At 36.1% G+C, this 17,996-nt stretch overlaps 1 protein-coding gene across 1 annotated transcript; it reads left to right on the top strand.

Moving 5' to 3' along the window:
- The first annotated feature begins 1,185 nt into the window (after positions 1-1,185).
- On the top strand, positions 1,186-16,234 carry LOC141617635 (rhamnogalacturonan I rhamnosyltransferase 1-like). The gene is made up of 5 exons (XM_074434808.1): positions 1,186-1,497; positions 15,036-15,137; positions 15,274-15,359; positions 15,450-15,618; positions 15,711-16,234. Exons 1-5 carry the CDS (start codon positions 1,186-1,188, stop codon positions 16,002-16,004), a joined length of 963 nt encoding a protein of 320 aa, XP_074290909.1. The 3' UTR covers positions 16,005-16,234.
- Positions 16,235-17,996: the final 1,762 nt, after the last annotated feature.

Here is a 17,996-nt window from a genome sequence, read left to right as displayed (position 1 = left end):
CAGAAAAACAATGGGCTGACATTTTTACCAAAGCATTGGCTAGAGAACGTTTTGAGATTTTACGGTTGGAAATTGGTTTAATTGGTGGCAACTAAACTTGTCACAAATATTTTATTTTCCGTATGACTGACTAGATTTGACGAGATTGTATGACTGTGTCCATATTTTTTGTTGCAAGTTTATTTGTGTTAAATTTTATATTATATTACGAGAATATTCCGTCTGCTAGTCATGTATATCTTATGTTTTATTACGAACCATAAAGTCGGTAACAAATTATATCTTTTATATCCCTTTACCGAAATCTCCTACTATAATTCTATCTTTTGCCAAATTTTATCTTACCTTATCTCACAAAAGTTTTACCCTAACAATATTTCCTAAGCCTTTTTGTATAATTTGGTAAGTAAACAAAACAAAAAAAATTCTTTCAAAATCTTTGCCTAATCCTACACGCCACCCTACTCCACTTTCCTAATCCTATACAAACTTAAACTTACCATATTGCAATTTGCTAAACCCATAAATACCCCACCTTCCATACGTCCCAATTACCACACAACTCCCTAAAATTTACCTCTCTCAAACCTTTTCCATACTCAACCTCACAAATCAATCATCATCATGACACAACCTTCAACTCGCCTCCACTCTCCCTCTACTCGGTCCACAACTCGGACCGGGTCATCCAAACCAACATGCAACAAACCCTTTAATACCACCAACACACCATCACCTCAACCAAATCCTAAGCCTACCAATCCCGATCATAACCGGGTTGATCCTAATCTAGAGGGCAAACGACGGAAGCTTAATAAGGGTAAGAAGAAGGTCGGCGGTTTCGAGGGTTCGGTTGAAGAAACCGAGGTAGTGGTCAATCAAGATGGTTCTGAAAGAGTTATGTTTCGTGAATATATGCCGAATGCAACTATGACGGGTCTTGATAAAGTTCGAATTACCGCGGATGAAAGGACTTGGGTAAACCATGTTATATGATACGGTATTCATGGAGGACGGTCCTATTCCGAAAAGTGGTATACAAAAATTGAAGCTTTACAATATTTCAAAGATTTCTTAACTTATCAAGAGTGGAAAAAGATTAGCTCTTTCATCGGTCCCGTCTATCCGATTGAGGTAATCCAATTTTATTCTTCGGTTTCTATGAGGAAGAATGTGTTGCATGTAATGGTAAATGAGTATGAAGTCACCATCTCCCGTGACGATTTTCGTACTCTGTTTTCCGTCCCTGATGATGGGATAGAAATCAATCCGAGTGCGGAATGGGGGGATGTGACGGAGAAAGAGAAGCTTCAGATTAAACGGTCTTTTGATGATGGTGCTACGGGGTCTAGTAATATGTTAGCGGGACCGTTTACTCCTAAGTTGAAGTTCTTTTTAAATTTTCTTTGGAATACGGTTGTCACGAGGAGAGGTGGTCATGATAAGTTATCAAGCTATGAGATGATTTTGGTCTCAAAGTGGCTCGAAGGAACTAAGGTTAGTCTTCCCCGACTTGTTTTTCATCGTATTATCCAAACAAGTATTTCCGTCACCGAGGAAAAATTTTACACTACCTTGGACTTACCTTTTGGGATGTGGATGTTAGGTTCATATACCTATTATTAGACTCCTCTAATAGTGAACAAATTAATGGTTCATAATTTATTCTTTAGACCTAGTGCATGCATAACAAAATGAAGGATTTATAAGAAAAACAATGTTCCTTACAATGTATTTGGTTCGAAATATTGGGCACAAGTAAGGTCACCTTCCTTCACTTGTTCTTGAGCTTATAATGATGGATGATCCTCCAAGATCCCAAGTATAGAAATCCTCCTTAGATTGCACCCAAGACTTACCCTTAAACTAGTATACTAATTAACTAGATTATTATACTAGTATCCTTAAAATGTTTCTAATATAGTTATTACTACTACACTAGTAATGATATATTGATATTAGAAATGATGAACAATTTCTTTTGAATCTCTCAAAACTTGTTGTAAAAATGGTAGAGAGAAATATGAGCAATGCTTGCATGTCTGTCGAATGAATTGTGTTCTAAAAATATATGAACAACCAAGCTCACAAAGTGAGCATGCCTCACGGTTTTGAGAGGAGCAAACCGTGCATGAGGAGGGACAAGGGGAATCCATGCTTTTCCCTTTTGTTTTACACAATGCATATGTCTAAAGCATTGTAGTATGGGTATGAGGTTTTGTATAAAACCTATGAATTATTTTATCATAAAATAAATCATTACCATACCAATATGTCCCTCCACACGGTCCATTCAACATAAAAGGACTACCATTTTATTTTGTCAATTTGTCATTTGTCACACAATATGTCACATGTAGCACTTTACATGTTATTAATTAATTTTAATGCATATTTATCCCATAAATATCATTTTACGAATTAATTAAATTACATACAATAAATTGACTAGTGATACTTGATCACATAAATAAAATGGGTCACAAAATTATAATTCACAACATCTTGTAATTATAATTAACCATTCATTCTTATCTCTATTGTTTCTCAAACAACATGCTATTTTAGTAATAAAGCCTTTTATTACTAAAAAGAATCTTATTTAATCCCATTACAATAAGATATTAATTTCTCTCTCACAAGTAAATTGTTCACTTTTAAGGAATTGATTACCTCGTATCGTCATACAATTAATCAATTTATCCATTAAGGGAATTGTCCTTTAGGTGTGACCTTAAGGGATCAATCGACCACCACCGTCACACGACAAAGAATGTCAAACTCTAGTCGCCCAATCATTACCGATTAATGACGGTCATCATCGTATAAATAATCATCCCTCATGTATTCTTTATTGAGATTTAATAATGATATTTAAATCTTGTGATCGCACTATTGTTGAGGACACATTTCCCAACAATCTCCCACTTGTCCTCGACAAATGTGCGTCACCAATTCTCTTGTCCTATTACAATCTCCCACTCAATGCAAGGTGTCTTGCAGGTCGTACTTACATTTGATCATATCTTGAGTGGTTTTCTCGATCTGGAGATTAACTGTCTGACCGGAATTATCTATCATAGATACCTTCCGAGCGTGGCCACGCATTTCTAGTTAACTACTCCTCGAGTGGCCTTGAGATTTCAAACAACCCTGACAAGGGGTGGACAATTCCTATCGCCCTATTCCCTTTGTTCACCCACATCCATCATAACCCAAAATATACCCAGTTTGACCTCATTTACGAAATCGTAGAGTATAAATCAAAGCTAATCAGAAGTTGTGCCAACTTGGGCGAATAGTCTCTAGTCAAAAGAATTGACTCATAAGAATACTATAGTAGCTCTTGCCACGACCAGGCTTTATGAATTACCAGAACTCTATAAGCGGTCACTGCCCGACAGAATGTCCCATACATCTGCCTATGTGATCGACTAGTCATCCCATATGACTCTATGGCACTTGAACTTGCCATCAATCGCATCACACTCTAGTCACTTCGAGACGTCACCTCATATAAGTAACTAGGGGCTAATACCATGTTAATCCAGTTCACTTTAATGGGGTTCAATTTGTCTCCACAACCCATTTGGATAGAACAAGGTTATATATTAACGAGTTTGTATAAATAAACTCAAACGACAAATGCGATTATCATATATGAACCAAAAACTCATATTTTTCTTTCATATCTCATAATCTAATACAAATTTGGCATACGCCTTAGACCCATGGATACTACATGATGGTCATGCTTTGTTTGCGATAAAGGTTTGGTTAATGGATCTGCTATGTTGTCATCCGTTCCAACCTTACAAATCGCTATTTCCTTTCTTTCAACATAATCCCTAATTACATGGAATTTTCTAAGTACGTGTCTAGATTTATTGCTAGACTTGGGTTCTTTAGCTTGAAAGATCGCCCCACTATTGTCACAGAAGATCGTGATAGGATCTTTGGCGGTGGGAACTACCTTTAGCCCTTCCATGAATTGCCTAATCCACACGGCTTCCTTAGCAGCCTCTGATGCTGCAACGTACTCAGCCTCCGTAGTAGAATCCGCAATCACAGCTTCTTTGAAGCTTCTCCAGCTAATTGCACCACCATTGAGCATATATATAAATCCAGCCTGGGATTTCATATCATCTCTATCTGTTTGAAAACTCGAGTCTGTGTAACCCTTAACACACAACTCGGGGTCACCTCCAAACACTAAGATAGAATCCTTAGTTCTTCGCAAGTACTTAAGGATGTTCTTCACAGCTATCCAGTGACTCTCACCTGGATTCTTTTGATATCTACTAGTCATGCTTAAAGCATACGAGACATCTGGACGAGTGCATATCATGGCATACATGATTGATCCAACAAATGGAAGCATAAGGAATCAACTTCATGCGTTCAACATCTTCGGGTTTGGAAGGAGATTGAGACTCGCTCAAAATGATTCCACTACCCATAGGAATCAAGCCTCTCTTGGACTTTTCCATGCTGAAACGTCGAAGAATCTTTTCAATGTAAGATTCTTGACTTAATGCCAATATCCTTTTGGTTCTATCTCTATAGATCCGGATACCCAGTATGCGTTGTGCCTCTCCTAAATCCTTCATTTGGAAATAATTTCCCAAATACTCCTTGACAGAGGATAACATTGGAATATCATTTCCAATAAGTAGTATGTCATCCACATACAGTATTAGGAACACAACATTGCTCCCACTAAACTTCATGTATAAACATGGTTCCTCAACACTTCGAGTGAAACCATTCTCTCTTATAACATGATCGAATCGATGATTCCAGCTTCTAGATGCTTGCTTAAGACCATAAATGGATCTCTTAAGTTTGCATACTTTGTTAGGATTTTTCAGATCTATAAAACCTTCAGGTTGTAACATGTACACCTCCTCTTCTAAATGCCCATTTAGAAAAGCGGTCTTTACATCCATTTGCCATATTTCATAGTCATGAAATGCAGCAATCGCTAACAATATCCGAATGGATCTTAGCATGGCTACTGGAGCAAAGGTTTCATCATAGTGAAGACCCTGAACTTGGGTAAAACCCTTTGCAACAAGCCTAGCCTTGTAGACATCATCATGTCCTTCTATGCCATTCTTTATTTTGAATATCCATTTGCATTGAAGAGGTCTCACTCCTTCAGGCAAATCCACCAAGTTCCAGACTTGATTTTCATGCATAGAACTTATTTCGGATTCCATGGCTTGAAGCCATAAAGCCTGAATTAGGACTAGAGATCGCAGCTTTGTAGGTAGAGGGTTCGTCGCTTTCCAGAAGCAATACATCAAGACTCCCATCCTCTTCGATAAGTCCCACGTATCTATCAGGATGGCGAATTTCTCGACCCGACCTTCTTAATTGAGGTATGACTTCCGAATTAGATGACGAGGGAACGTCTTCACGTGCCTCTCCATATGTCTCTACTTCGGTTTGTGTCTCTTGAACTTCATCAAGTTCAAAATTTCTCCCACTCTGTCTCTTAGAAATAAATTCCCTTTCTAAGAAGACAGCCTCGCAAGACACAAACACTTTGTTTTCTTGAGGTTTGTAGAAGTAGTAACCTCGTGAGGTTAAGGGGTAACCTACAAAGATGCACTTTTCGGATCTTGGGGCAAGCTTGTTGTCGTTCTTAGTTTTGACGTAAGCATCACATCCCCAAATCCTCATATAGGATATATTTGGGATCTTCCCAGTCCACATCTCACATGGAGTCTTTTCGGTGGACTTTGTGGGACTATTGTTCAAAGATCGAATTGCGGTTTGAATCGCAAATCCCCAAAACGAGTTCGGTAACTCGGTTTGACTCATCATGGATCGAACCATATCAAGTAGGGTTCGATTCCTCCTTTCGGCAACACCATTAAGTTGTGGTGTTCCAGGTGGAGTAAGTTGTGATATAATACCACAACCTTTCAAGTGTGAATCAAATTCAAGGCTAAGATATTCTCCACCACGATCGGATCGTAGTGCCTTAATCCTTTTGTTCAATTGGTTCTCTACTTCGTTTTGAAATTCCTTGAATTTCTCAAACGCTTCACTCTTATGCTTCATTAAATAGATATACCCATATCTACTCAAGTCATCGGTGAAGGTTATAAAGTAGTCATAATTACCACGAGCGGTGATACTCATTGGTCCACATACATCGGTGTGTATGAGTCCCAATAGTTCACTAGCTCGTGTCCCTTTACCACTAAAAGGATTACGAGTCATTTTGCCAAGAAGGCAATATTCGCATGTACCATATGATTGAAAATCAAATGGTTTAATCACATTAGTCGAAATTAATCTTTTGATGCGATTCTCGTTTATGTGACCTAATCGACAATGCCAAATGAACGCTTCACTTGGGTCACTTGATTTGAGTTTCTTTGATTGAATGTTATAAATATCGTTAGTTGGATTTGAGGTCTCTAAAATGTAAATGCCATTGATAGAGGAAGCTTGGCCTATAACCAAGTCGTTCCTTGAAATAGTACAACGATTGTTCTTAATGACAAAACAAAAACCGTCTATGTCCAAGATAGCGATAGAAATAATGTTTTTAGAGAGTGTAGGCACATAAAAACAATTATGTAAATACAACTCAAATCCATTTGGCAAAGCTAGAACATAAGTTCCTTTGGATTCGGCCGCTACTCGAGCTCCATTTCCAAGGCGTAGATCCACATCTCCCTTGCTAAGCCTCTCCACATCTCTTAAACCCTGTAAATGATTACAAAGGTGAGAACCACAACCGGTATCCAGTACCCATGTCGTAGTGGAAGTATAATTTATATCAATAACATAAATTTCTTTAGGAATTTTATCTTTTGGAGTGATAACTCCTTCCCTTATATTTCGCAAATATACGGGACAATTCCTAAGCCAATGTCCCATGTCATGACAATAATGACATTTATCATCAACTTTGGCTCCTCGACCATTGTTGATTTTTCTCCCTTTTCTTCCCTTCCTTTTGAACCGCTTCCCATTAGTAGCAAGAACCTGCTTGCTTGAACTCCCACTTACTTCGGCATCCTTCTCTTTCAAAGATAGGGACCTCATAGACTTAGTGACATGGTCTACCCGAGACGCATTCACATAAGGCCTAGTAATAGTAGGAGGTATGGAGGAAGTGATGAAATTGAGATTTCCATCGGAACCGATCCCAAAATGAATCTCTCTAGTAGTATCGAGTTGGTGGTTGGAGCAAATTTCGTCGAATAAGTTGTGACATGACTCAATGGTAATTGGTGTTGTTGCTTGTGATGGATCCATTGTGATATAAATCAACTACAATTTTGGAGGTAAAGGAAATATTAACATTTGTCTCTTTAAATCATACTTGTAAACAAGATATGAACATTTATATAGTGACCTCTACCCAACTATGATAAATGATTCCAAGACCCAAATTCATATCGACTTGGGCACGGTGGGGCCGATTCATCCTTTGTCAATATAACTCGGTGGATTAACGTTTAATCGATTCTACTTTTAGAACTCTTGGTCGATGATATTTACATTAATTTTCATCTCTAGCCCAAAACACATTCGACAAGGGCACGGTGTGGCCGATACATCCCTTATCAAAAACTTTTGTTGAGTTCAACCCAAATTTCGAATAAATGTGTCCATGATCCAAATCCACATTAACTTGGGCACGGTGTGGCCGATACATCCCTTATCAACATGAATTCGGTGGATAGACATTCATCACCCACTTCCCCTACGTAACAAGGTTTGTACCCCGGTGTGGCCGAGCGCACTCCCTCATGAAATAGGTTTTCATGGTTTCTACTATTTGGTAAGGCTATGTCTCAATTGTTTATTTTAGCGAGAGGTCATGTCAATTTATTATCTATCACGTTTTAAGTGAACTAAAGCGGTGAACTACGATAATTATAATTGACACGGTCGATAAACTCGATATGATATGCATGTGTTGTTATGGCGATTTGGCAATGCATGCAACATATTAAAAGAAATGCAATGCAATGAATAAAATTCCTAGTATGGCCTTCCTAAAAATAGAAAAACAAATAATCTATTACATATTCGGAAACCAACTCCATTGGTCCCTTGAATCTTCAATCGGCACGCTTCCCAAGACACCGTCTTTGTCGGATCACCCTTCCGAATGACACCGTCTTTGAAGATGCTCCATAATTACAAATAATAATAAAAATACAAAGCTATTCCTATTATACATTTGTAAAATGGAAAAACTAATGAAATAAATAATTAAAAGTGATACGAGATCACATTAAATTACAAACGAATCAATATTCCCTTTCATTACGGGTAATATTAATTAAAACTAAGGCCATACTAAGATAAAATTACATAATTCAAAATTATATAATAAAATACATTCAACAATTGAAATATGCAGCATTATAATATGTACCTATCATGCAAAATCGTGTGCCAAATCGCCTATTTTAACTTACGTCTTACATATAACCCTAGGTTTCATGGAAATGCGTGATAATAACCTTTTAAAATCACTAATTAACACTTAAATCACATCTAAGTTCAAGTTAATTATCCTAACACATTTTAGGACTCAAAAATCAGTCTTCACTAAATTTTTGACCATAATTCAACTTGATTTAATTTTATGCTCATTTTTGACCTTAAAAACTCAATATTTATGAAATAAATCCAAATTAAATCATAAAAGTTTCAAAATTTGCATTTTAAATTTTTGAACATTCTGGAATAATTCCATGACCCTCATAATGTCAAAAAACATGGTTAAAAATTTCGAATTAATTTTGAGAAAATATAGTTGCATTTTATCGGTTTTATCTCATAAAATACATAAAGTACTCGAAAATTACTCAAATAATTTTTACAACTTTAGTTCTGATAAGTGGGATATTTATGCAACTTAAAATAATTTTCTCAAGCCATTATATACGTTTTAGCTAATTTTTGCTAAAATAGTCACTATTTATGCCATTTTTACTCAAAAATCCATAAATCATGCTAAAGAAGATATCTTAATCTAGAAATTTACATACACTCTGTAAATCTTGCATGTGACATCATATTAAAAGATCATGGCTTAATTCGAGATTTAACTATTTTTAACCATTTTACCTCTTTTAATCCATTTTTATCTCATAAAAATCATAAAACATGCAAAATTAATCACATTAACTCGTCCTTTTACACACAACTTGTAAAATATGCATGTGAGGTCATATAATTTTTCCAAGGTCAGAATCGAAATATAACTATTTTTAGCATTTTAATTCCCATTTTAGTCATAAAAATGTAATAAAATGACCAAAAATCCTTAAAAATGAGCATTAATTTCCGTGAATCATAAAAATGACCTAAAACATTTTAGGACCAGAATATATAACATGCATAATTATTTCGTGGCTTATTCTTATAAATCACAAATTTTTAGTTTTATATGTTAACCTTTAACTCGGAAAAACAATAACCGATTATGCATGCAACATCCTTATGCTCTGATACCACTTGTTAGGTTCATATACCTATTATTAGACTCCTCTAATAGTGAACAAATTAATGGTTCATAATTTATTCTTTAGACCTAGTGCATGCATAACAAAATGAAGGATTTATAAGAAAAACAATGTTCCTTACAATGTATTTGGTTCGAAATATTGGGCACAAGTAAGGTCACCTTCCTTCACTTGTTCTTGAGCTTATAATGATGGATGATCCTCCAAGATCCCAAGTATAGAAATCCTCCTTAGATTGCACCCAAGACTTACCCTTAAACTAGTATACTAATTAACTAGATTATTATACTAGTATCCTTAAAATGTTTCTAATATAGTTATTACTACTACACTAGTAATGATATATTGATATTAGAAATGATGAACAATTTCTTTTGAATCTCTCAAAACTTGTTGTAAAAATGGTAGAGAGAAATATGAGCAATGCTTGCATGTCTGTCGAATGAATTGTGTTCTAAAAATATATGAACAACCAAGCTCACAAAGTGAGCATGCCTCACGGTTTTGAGAGGAGCAAACCGTGCATGAGGAGGGACAAGGGGAATCCATGCTTTTCCCTTTTGTTTTACACAATGCATATGTCTAAAGCATTGTAGTATGGGTATGAGGTTTTGTATAAAACCTATGAATTATTTTATCATAAAATAAATCATTACCATACCAATATGTCCCTCCACACGGTCCATTCAACATAAAAGGACTACCATTTTATTTTGTCAATTTGTCATTTGTCACACAATATGTCACATGTAGCACTTTACATGTTATTAATTAATTTTAATGCATATTTATCCCATAAATATCATTTTACGAATTAATTAAATTACATACAATAAATTGACTAGTGATACTTGATCACATAAATAAAATGGGTCACAAAATTATAATTCACAACATCTTGTAATTATAATTAACCATTCATTCTTATCTCTATTGTTTCTCAAACAACATGCTATTTTAGTAATAAAGCCTTTTATTACTAAAAAGAATCTTATTTAATCCCATTACAATAAGATATTAATTTCTCTCTCACAAGTAAATTGTTCACTTTTAAGGAATTGATTACCTCGTATCGTCATACAATTAATCAATTTATCCATTAAGGGAATTGTCCTTTAGGTGTGACCTTAAGGGATCAATCGACCACCACCACCGTCACACGACAAGAATGTCAAACTCTAGTCGACCAATCATTACCGATTAATGACGGTCAGTCGACTGTATAAATAATCATCCCTCATGTATTCTTTATTGAGATTTAATAATGATATTTAAATCTTGTGATCGCACTATTGTTGAGGACACATTTCCCAACAGTGGATTTCTCGACTCTTGGAATATAAAGGGGTTGTCGGTCCTACTAGCTATGGGGTCATGTTCAAGGATAGGATGTGTGACACTCATCTAAAATTCATGAAAATTGGTGCGATTGGACCTGACTTGGTCTTCTTGGCTAAGGGTAATGTGGTAAAAAAATCTTCGGATGTGATGTTGGTTGTGGAACAAAAATTGGACTCGTTTATGACGAGTATTTGTGAAAAATTAGATGTTCAAAACAAGTTAATTGCGGAATTGGTCTCGGGTTAGGGAAAGGAAAAGGATGGGGCTTCGGTTTCGAATGGTTCAAGTAATGCCGAGGTCCTAGCTTATTTGCATGGGATGGAAAATCGTGTGAAGCAATGGCTCGTGATGCGGCTAGAGCGGCTAGGGAATGTGTTCGTCATTCCGGGTCATTAGCTAATTTGGCTAGTCAAGGAGGGGCTCTTTGGCTTGAAGGGAAGGCTATGCATGAGGATATGGGGCTTATTTTCGAAGCTACTAAGGCCTTGTCTTTAAAAGTGCTCAATTTTGAGACGTGCCTCACGGCACAAGCTAACCATGTACGGTCTTGCTTTGATCGTCTTGACTCTCTTGATTTTAGGACTCGTGCCAGTTATGTGAACCCGAATGACGTGAAACGCGACTATCCCTAAACTCGCCCAAATCCTTTCCTTGCTCCTTTTATTATTAGACTTTATATTTTGGATATGTGTTTAATTCGGCCCATTTTGGCTAACTTTTCTATTCGACCCATTAGGCATTAAACTTATTAATCATTCGGCCTATTGGCATTAGACTACTTGGTTTGTAGTAGACATATCTTATATTTTGCATGCTTATCGTGGATTACTTTCTCGTTTTATAATCTCTCTTTGCATGATTAATACATATCTCGATCTATATTATTCTAGTTGTTTCATGTCTTTTCTCGTCTTTTGGATGATGTCAAGAGGGGGAAGAAAATTATCGTGACTTAAGTATTTTTCTAAGCTTGCTCCTTGCCAGAACCTTTAATCTCTTAAGGTCCTTAGATGCTATACTTTGTATATAAGTGGTTTGTTCTTGCGTTCAACTGACTATGACTTTATAGTATTATGTTGAGGGGGAACTTACACTTAGTCACAAATCGTAAGAGCCTTGTCATCATCAAAAAGGGGGAATTTGTTGGACCATATAGGTATATGATTAAGTTTTGATAATGACAAGTGTGTGCTTTGTTTTATATATACTCTTGCTCGTAATCGTTTGTTTAGTCTTTATTAGATTGACTTAAAGTTTGCAAGTTTAGCAAGTAATGTTATAGCAACCCTGGCTATAACATTGAAGATTTGTGAAGTATCATTCAAGTGATGTTATAGTAGCCTGAGCTATAACATTGAGGATTCTTAAAGCGTCATAGTGACTGTAACAAGTTTCAAGTATGATGATCACTCAAGCGAAAGACTCGATCAAGTCTATAACATAGCTCAAGATGAAGAGCTTTTGATCAAGACAAAGAGACGTATCTACTACTGAAAATCTCCATGAAGATTAGTTAGTGTAGGACGTCTTCTAATAACGGTACTTTAAGAAGCAATATTGGGAAGGTAAAGTTATAGCTATTTCACCTATAACTTTACATACCAAGCTTAAGGTTATAGTTGTTTTTACTATAACTTTGAGTAGCAATTTTATGGCATGATTTTAATAGTTTTAAAATCATTTTCAAAAGGTCAAATTATTTAAATGTGTTTCAAAGTCATGTGTGTATATAATTGAGATGAAATATGGGTTGTTATAATGAATAATTTACATTTCCTTATTGGTTAATAAAACGGCTTATGAGTCGTCATGCTACGTAGGGCTTGCTAAATTATTTGACCTAATTTAACCCTAATCTAAGAAGTGGATTTTCAACCTAGTTGGACACGGCCTAGGGTTTCGGCCAGACGGTCTCGAGCTGTTTTGGGTTCGTGTGTCCTCTAGTATTTTGACTGTGATAGACTCTTCAAAAACTGTGATAGACTCTTCAGAAACTCTACCATATTTGATCATATATATATATATATATATATATATATATATATATATATATATATATATATATATATATATATATATATATATAGAGAGAGAGAGAGAGAGAGAGAGAGAGAGAGAGGAGGATCTCGTGCGAACTTATGAACTAAGTAACAGCCGTTAGATTAAATATATCAATGGCCATCATTAAGTCCCTAACACAGTCAAATCTCACCCCACTGTACAACAAAAATGTCACGTGTAACTTCACTCATATTCCAAACAAACTGATGCCGACAATGAAACTCCGGCAACCACCAACGCCGACCGTTCGATAGCCGTTGTTAGAATTCTACGCCGGATTTCCACCGGAGTTTTAACTGTTCTCCTTATCTCCCCCGCCATATCCTCACTCCTCTAAAGCCTTTCCCCTCTACCATGTTGTCGGAGATTGTCACCACCTTGTCGTAATCCCACCTGCTTTCCTTCTCTTTCGCTTTCTCCCTCATCTGAACGACTAAGGAATTACCGTCGTCAAGCACCATTCATCATCGACGGCGCCATTAGAGCGCATTTCAAGTTTTTTCTCCATCATCGCAGTTGACAAATCGTAGATCTACTGTAAACAAAATAATTTTTTGAAAACGTAATGGTTATAATGGACAAATCGGAAAATTTAGAGTCAAAATATGCCTTTGATGGCGAAAAATGATCATGATGGTGGTCAGGGCGGTGGTGTCTCAGAGTTGGGGTGGCTAGTGGTACCGAAACATTGGTGTCGGTCACAAAGTGGTGTTGGTTGTGGTGCTGGCAAGGTTGCTGCTTGTGGATGAAAGAGAATGTGGATGTCGCTGGCGCTATTTGAGATGTGTCGTGATATCTTCGCTGCCGTCGGAGTTGTTCACTAATGTTTTCGGCGCCATCTGAGGTAGCCGTTGTGTGTAATTGATGACTCTTTGGTGTTTTATTGGTGGTGGTGTCAGTAGTGGAGGGGGTGGCGGGGCAGGGTGGTGGTTGTGGCGGTGGTGGTAAGGGCAGCAACGGTGGTAATGTATACATAGATTACCACCCCAAATATATACAGTATAACTACTAGATACATGTTATACTACTAATAGATACATGTGTATCCAATAGTTATACCATATGTATCTGGAGGTACTAACTTGTATATCCGGAAATATTATACTATGTATGTGAGTAGTTCGCAGTGTACTTTAGTTCGCACAGGACCCCGCCCCTATAAAGTCCTATGCGAACTAAAGTATGGTGCGAACCGTACGAACTACCTATCACAGGCTCACTACTTTTATCGTCCACTCAAAAGCCCAACCTCTCATACTAACTTTCAAAACCAAATCATATGTTCAATACACCTACTCAAATCCTAACTTTCCATCACCTCAGCCACTACCAGCTGCCGCCGGCCACCACCATGCTAGCGACGAATATCAGATCGGACAGTGTTATCTGTTTCCTTCTCTTCCCCTTTTCCCACTCCTCTAAAACATAAACCTCGACCTGCTGTCGTCGCCGCACGACGACGACGAGCATCGTGACGCCGGTACAATACCGCCGCATAATCCTCACTGGCGCACCAGCGTTTCTCCTCCATAGTCGGTGGTTTACGACCTCCTCCTCAGCCCAAATTTTTCTCCTCATCGTCGTACCTCGTCGCTAAATTAGAAGCCGCACCACTACCAGTCCCTTAATCTGACGCTATTGTGGGCGCTTTACGACCACCTACCACGAATCTCCGATGGTAATGTTTCAAACTCTAGCATCAGTTTGTAGATCTTGTTTTTTGGATTTCCATTTTTTAATAACATTTTATCAACCAGTCTTAGTGTAAAACCGTTGTATGATAGTACAACATAGGGAGTAGGTATTAGCGTTGTGGTATGCTGCATAACGGTTTTATTTGAGTTTTTGTGTTAGTCAATAGATTAAATATTTGGTCCAAAAGTAGAGACATTTCAGCATTATAGATTGTGTGGTTTTCCCTTGATTGTTTGTTATACAATAATGTAGCTTTTTTTTTTGTTGGTGTTAATTATGGTTGTTCAAGAATTTATGTTGTTATTAGAGGCAGTGTTAGTTTAAGGTGTGCTAATGATATGTCTTACCTAGAATGAGTAGTTAGTTTGTCATTTTGTGTACTTTTTGCAATTAGTTTGTTTTGCGAAAGGGGAGCAATTTTCGGCCTGATTACCTGACATATACGATTCATGTGTTGATTTAGGAGTTTATAAGAACAATGGTTATCTCATGGTATCATGCAATGGCGGTCTTAATCAAATGCGAGCAGCTGTAAGTTGGTTACGTTTACATATTTTGTTGATAAAAAATGGTCCAACTTTGCGTAACCAGCTTGTCTTGCGAAATTACTGTGAGACGGTCTTACCTAAATTTCCGCTTTTGTTTGGTGACTGTTATATTTTCACAGATATGTGACATGGTCGTCGTAGCAAGACATCTAAATGTCACTATAATTGTCCCAGAGTTGGATAAAACATCATTCTGGAATGACCCTAGATAACTTGATTTCGCTTTCTTTAGAATTTTTGCGGAAATAAGGAGTATCTTGAACTTGTTACAAGTTTATTGTTTTCGATTGTTGGACAGTGAGTTCCATGATATTTTTGATCTTGACCATTTCATCACATCATTGAGAGATGAGGTTCGGATACTGAAAGAGCTGCCTTTGAAGTTGAAGCTACGGAATGAATTTAAGCCGATGTATTCTTTGCCTCCTGTTAGTTGGTCAAACTTATCTTATTACCAAAACCAGGTTAGTTCAATTTCACCTAATTAGTAGTTTGCTAGAATTTCGTGCAATAAGTTAACTTTTGTATGCATAAGAGTAATGGGTTGCCTATTGAGATTCTTCCACTGATTCTGAAGAATAAGGTTGTACAATTGAATAAAACCAATACTCGACTGGCAAATAATGGGTTGCCTATTGAGATTCAAAAGTTACGGTGTAAGGTAAATTATGATGCATTGAAGTTTACTCCCCAAATTGAAGAGTTAGGGAAAAGGGTAGTTAAGATCCTTAGGCAGAGGGGTCCCTTCTTGATGCTTCATCTTAGATATGAAATGGACATGTTATCTTTCTCTGGCTGTACTCAAGGCTGTACCAAGGATGAGGCCGACAAACTGACAAGAATGAGGTAATGATGCTCTTAGGGAGTCACTTGCTTTATAGGTGTTTAAAGCTTGAACTGATGCATATTTTTAGTCATAAATTCATATATATGTCACATATTAAAATTTGTACTTTATTTTTCTATCGCTTTTGGTAGGGGTGGTTGTGGGGATGGTCGGTTGGATCATGGATGTATAATTTATGTATCTTGGAGTATTGATTTGTGTATCTAGCTGTATTGATTTGTGTATCACCTTGATATATATCACAGGAGTCCTTTGAGAATTCTAAACATTAGTTGAAAATCAGTGCCGAACCTTCTCCTACCCATTGAGACAATCTGAACCAGTACAAGATCATGCGAAAAGCTTAAGATATGCAACAACAACAACAATAAGTAAATTTGTTTTGTTTGGGTTGTGGATAAACTGTGACATCAATTCAAATGAAGGTAGAAACAATAGAATAAGCAAGCTAGGGGTGTAAAATGGAGGCAATGAGGATGAGAGTAATCTTCGCCACCATCATGGTAATCTTCGCCGCTTTCGCCATCCAAAACACCTCTGCTGTCAATGCGCTTGCCCCTGCTCCTGCTTCCTACGCAACCAACTTTGTCCCTGCTGCCGCTGCTTCCCTTGTTGCCCTCGCTTTCAGATTCCTCTTTTGAATTATTTTTTTAAATCTTTTGATTTAATTATTATTTGGTGTAAAGTCTTTTTTATTCTCCCTTTGTGGTTAAGAATGGCGGATTGATTGGGCGTGAATTTTAATTTCAATTATTATTGTTCTTACTGATATTCTTTCTATGTAATATAATTATTTTGGGATTCACATTTTATCATTGTCTCTGATTTAATATTTTGTCTTGTGATTATTTGTTCACAAGTTCTACGGTAATATCGTCTTTTCATATAACTATACTTTGAAATTACACCCATTGAATTGCTAATTTTTGTTTAGTAGAATGGTAGAAGTATCAATTATTCTCGTCTCATTTTTTAGTAGAATGGTAGAGGTATCAATTACTCTCGTCTCATTTACAAAAATGAGACGATAAACTATTGATCGGGACAAAAGGCGTAAAGTCCCACGATACATACAATATCATACCCAAAAATGTATCTAGTAACTTAAAAGAATGTATCTAGCAAGTTAAATGTATATATCTAATAATTTAAAGAAATGTATATAGCTAACTAAGTGTATATATATATATATATATATATATATATATATATATATATATATATATATATATATATATATATATATATATATTGGATTTGGTGATTTTGGTTATGGTGAGTTGTGAGTTGGGGAATCTCGGCACTGGCTAGATTATATTAGAGATGAGTGGTGAAGATCAAATCTTTACATGTTATATAAAACCATTTTCATTTACTTATTTTCTCTTTTTTCTAATGTTACTTTTTTTTTTCCTTTAATTTTTTTTCTCTTTTTTTTTACCTCGTGTTATTATGCTTTTTTTTACCACTTTAATTTTTGTTTTCTCTTATGTTTTTCTTTAATTTACTCATTATGTTACCTTTTTTTCTTTTTCTTTTTGTACCGGATTTTTTTTACGTGAAATTTTTTTTACTCTTATTTTTTTTACCTCGTGTTATTATGCTATTATTGTGCTTTTTTTTTACCTGGATTTTTTTACGACTTTGATTTTTTTCTCTCTTTTTTTTTACCACATGTTATTGTGCTATTATTGTTATTCCGCTGTTATTGTGATGTTATTCTGCTGTTACATTGATTTTTTTTACGACTTTGATTTTTTTCTCTTTTTTTTTTTACCATATGTTATTGTGTTGTTATTGTTATTCCGCTGTTATTGTGATGTTATTCTGCTGTTACTGTGAATTTTTTTTACGACTTTGATTTTTTTTTTCTTTTTGTTTTTACCACGTGTTATTGTGCTGTTATTGTTATTCCGCTGCTATTGTGCTGTTATTCTACTGTTATTCTGCTATTATTTTGATGTTATTCTGGTGTCACTTTGATTTTTGTTACTA

This window comes from Silene latifolia, chromosome X, assembly GCF_048544455.1.
Source record: "Silene latifolia isolate original U9 population chromosome X, ASM4854445v1, whole genome shotgun sequence".
NCBI classification, from domain to species: Eukaryota; Viridiplantae; Streptophyta; class Magnoliopsida; order Caryophyllales; family Caryophyllaceae; genus Silene; species Silene latifolia.
This window is presented reverse-complemented; position numbering and strand designations above follow the sequence as displayed.

Excerpts from the sequence above, each read along its gene's own strand:
- LOC141617635 (XM_074434808.1), top strand. The coding sequence starts at position 1,186 with ATGGTAAATGAGTATGAAGTCACCATCTCCCGTGACGATTTTCGTACT. Across the intron at positions 15,138-15,273 it reads TTAATCAAATGCGAGCAGCT|ATATGTGACATGGTCGTCGT; the intron begins GTAAGTTGGTTA and ends ATATTTTCACAG. Across the intron at positions 15,619-15,710 it reads TATCTTATTACCAAAACCAG|ATTCTTCCACTGATTCTGAA; the intron begins GTTAGTTCAATT and ends TTGCCTATTGAG.